The sequence below is a fragment of the Convolutriloba macropyga genome, chromosome 1 (assembly GCF_964194025.1).
Source record: "Convolutriloba macropyga chromosome 1, txConMacr16.3, whole genome shotgun sequence".
Lineage (NCBI taxonomy): Eukaryota > Metazoa > Xenacoelomorpha > Acoela > Convolutidae > Convolutriloba > Convolutriloba macropyga.
Window position 1 is genome coordinate 75,879,534 of NC_134468.1, and position 3,208 is coordinate 75,882,741.

At 36.3% G+C, this 3,208-nt stretch overlaps 1 protein-coding gene across 1 annotated transcript in view; it reads left to right on the top strand.

The window, feature by feature from the left end:
- Positions 1–1,745: 1,745 nt before the first annotated feature.
- LOC142350535 (sodium/hydrogen exchanger 9B2-like) overlaps positions 1,746–3,208 on the top strand; it is a 44,435-nt gene continuing 42,972 nt past the window's right edge. Inside the window, exons 1-2 of the mRNA XM_075402423.1 lie at positions 1,746–1,779; positions 2,769–2,986. Coding sequence (XP_075258538.1) covers positions 1,746–1,779; positions 2,769–2,986 — 252 coding nt within the window. The remainder of the gene's footprint in view (positions 1,780–2,768; positions 2,987–3,208) is intronic.

The following is a 3,208-nucleotide window of genomic DNA, read 5'->3' on the forward strand; positions in this document are numbered from 1 at the left end:
TCAAATGGGATTTGTTCCCATGCCTTCGAAGTGTTGCAATGTGTCATCTTTACTCTGCGTGAATGCTTCAAAAGACATGTTGGGATTTGGACTCCACCCTTGAACTGTCCGCTTCAGTGTCTGAACTGCTCTCTCATCTAGTTGATCAGTTCATGATTGATAGTCAGATGATCTGGTTTTCCTAGTTCCCACTGAATTAGGCGACTGCTTAAAATCACCTTTCACAGACTTTGGGACATTATTATATTATTAATCTTTCAATTTTTTCGACTAGATTATATTTTCACAGTTTTAGATGTTTTTTCCAATGGGGAAGTTTTTATACAGATAGATACTACGTTAGTTGCTTTTTTCGCTAACATATCCTCAGTTCATGGTGGTGCAGTTCACAAATGTCGAAATCTGGTCAGGTAGAGACTTGCTTCCCAGAAACTGACAATTCTTACTTTTAAGCAATAGATTTAAATTGTCTTGGTAAATGCCAGATCACCATGCTATGACTCTAACGGATCAATAATTTACATTTGTCTCAGGATATGTGTCATGCGCTTTAGCAAAAATCAAGTATCTGAGCTTGGGCTGATTGAATGGATTAACATTTCTGAAGTTGACTCCATTATTGAAATTCAATGCATCTTTTGAATGTCCGAATCCTTTTCCCTTTTTTCCGAACGCCCTTGATTTTTTGAGCATTGGTTCAATACTATTCTGGAAGGTTGGAAAAAAACTTGTTGATCCGTGAAATAATGGGCACATCTTAACTTGTCCCTAAGATGCGTTCATTTTGCATGTGTGCTTCGTTTTTCTGGCGAATTCTTTTTGACAATAGGAGTTTAAGTGGTCAATTTGGGCAAACTGTGAGGCCCAAGGAAGATTACGGAAAATTGTCTCAATTTGTGGTGGTGAGTAGTCCTCATTCTTGACAATTCTAATGATGTGCATTTTCAATTCTACGCCATGTCTCATTATCCACTATTCGTTCTCGCTCACTCAACGGGTTATGCAATAGTGACTCCTCTTTGCTTCACAGGCTAAAAGTGCCACGTCTGACAATCTGTACTGGCTCCTCTGTGACGTTGTTGTGAAGATGTAGCAAGATTTTTCTGAATTTGCAGAACATTGGTTTCCATGCTTGTGTCAAATTACTGTGAGTTTTTTAACCCTTTGCAGTTGTTGTTTTTGTTCCGACCGTGTTTGAGTTGAAAGTAGCTAAAATGTAGTTTAATTTTTGTATCAAATCTCTGAAAAACTAATTGTTTTTGTGTGTTCTTGCTTCCGTTCCACTCAATGTTACATGCAAGTGAGCCAGAAGCGTTAATTGTTGACCATCGTAAAATTCGAATTGTAATATTTTTACTATCCAACTGAGGTTTACCTCGCACAGTTCCTTCTTTTGACGATATCACTATGCTATCCGAACACGCAACTACCTCATTTTTTGATGTGCACTTTGCGTGAGAAAAATGCCCACTCAGCAGACAAGCTAATGATTTTTTTTTTTTGATTTCAACAATCCTATCTTTAATCCTGCAGATGACTTTATTGATTAACAATTATCGTCTTTAAAAAATTTTGGTCCTTGAGTTAGTTTTTGATTTGCTTGTGCACTTTTCATATAAGTGTGCCACCTTTTCATAGTTGTGGAATTTTTTCAGAGCAAGAAAAGGCGTTCGCGATTGCAAAAAATTTTAGTTCTGAATCCGGACTTGTTTTTCTAATTTTGTTGTATTTGTTGAGAATCATATATGGCTCTGGTACAATCGAGTACATCAGTTGGAGGTCAGTGGATGTTATAATCAGATTTCAATAGGTTCGGAGAACTTAATCTATGAGATCTGATTGATAGGTCAATAAGATGATGATAGCGATAAGGCAAAATTAGTTTTAGATTAAAATTTAGTTTTGTGACCCCTTTTCATTGACTCATCAATAGATTTCGTCACGTATGTTTTTTTTTGGTTTCTGAATTGTGTGCAAAGAAAAGTTCCGAGTTGTTTATGTTCCTTCAAAACCATCACAGGGTCTCCCCTTGAACATTGCGCATTGGTTGAACTTATGTAGTTTCACAGCTAAAATGGTGGCTCGCTTTGACACGCCACATAATACTTTAGTCTTCCAAGTTAGGTCCTTGACCACTGTTTTTCGATTATGACCATTTTGAATTGAACTTGTTTAGATCACCAAGAGTATCAGTTTTACTTTTCATTTTGAATGAATATGTAATCTTTAATTTTTTTTCAAAATACAATTGCCTCAAGATTTTGAAAACTTCAATTAGTTTCTGGTTCTTGACTCTTTAAAAATCTTTTACGCCTTACTGATAGTCGATAAAAAAAGCGAAAAATGATAGCTAGTCAAGTCATAAAGACATTACTTAACAGAAATAATTATCAGTCATGCAAAGTTATTATTGCAAAATGGGAAATGGGATATGCAACATAAATTTTTTTTCTTTTGCAACGCAAAAGTTTACTCAATTTGGCGGTGATTGCGGCAAATTAAGTGATGAATTGGTTTGTTTTCTTGTTTTTTTTGCTGTGTATTTCCCGCTTTTCACAACATTCACCGCTTATCTTGAATAGTTGATTGTTGATCGATAGCCGGCGTTTACACCACGGACTGGATATAGAACAGATTTTATTTTGGACTTTGCATTGGAACCGTTTTATATGCGATCGTGAAAATAAACTTTGAAAATATTTTGTTTCTGGATTTACATTTCGTTAATTTTTACTCTTAGCAACGTCCCTGTTAATAATGAGTTCCAGAATATTCCAATCGTGTGTGGACTCGGTATCAAACAAGGTTCTGCCGAGTGAGAGAGATCCGCGTAGAAGATATAGAATGTGAGGGATCGAACACGCAAATGGTGGACCACATAGAGATGTCAGAGGACGAGAAAACTTGGGAGGATGCGAGAAAGTACTGCAGTGACAATGGTGGGCAACTCTGGGGGGATATAAATGGCACAGAAGAACAGCTACACGTTAGTATAATGATCATCTTTCAAACTTAAGAAAGACTAGGCCAATAAAGTTGACGTGACTGAGAAAAAATTCTGGCAAAATTTTTTCAGGCTCAAAATCTGTGACAATATACAAAAATCCGTCACTATAGAATCTTTGCTGGAAGAGACAGGACTGTTTAAACTTGAACTTTAGTGTGAGTGTTCCATTATAAGACTGAGTTATTTCCTTTAATTAAAACG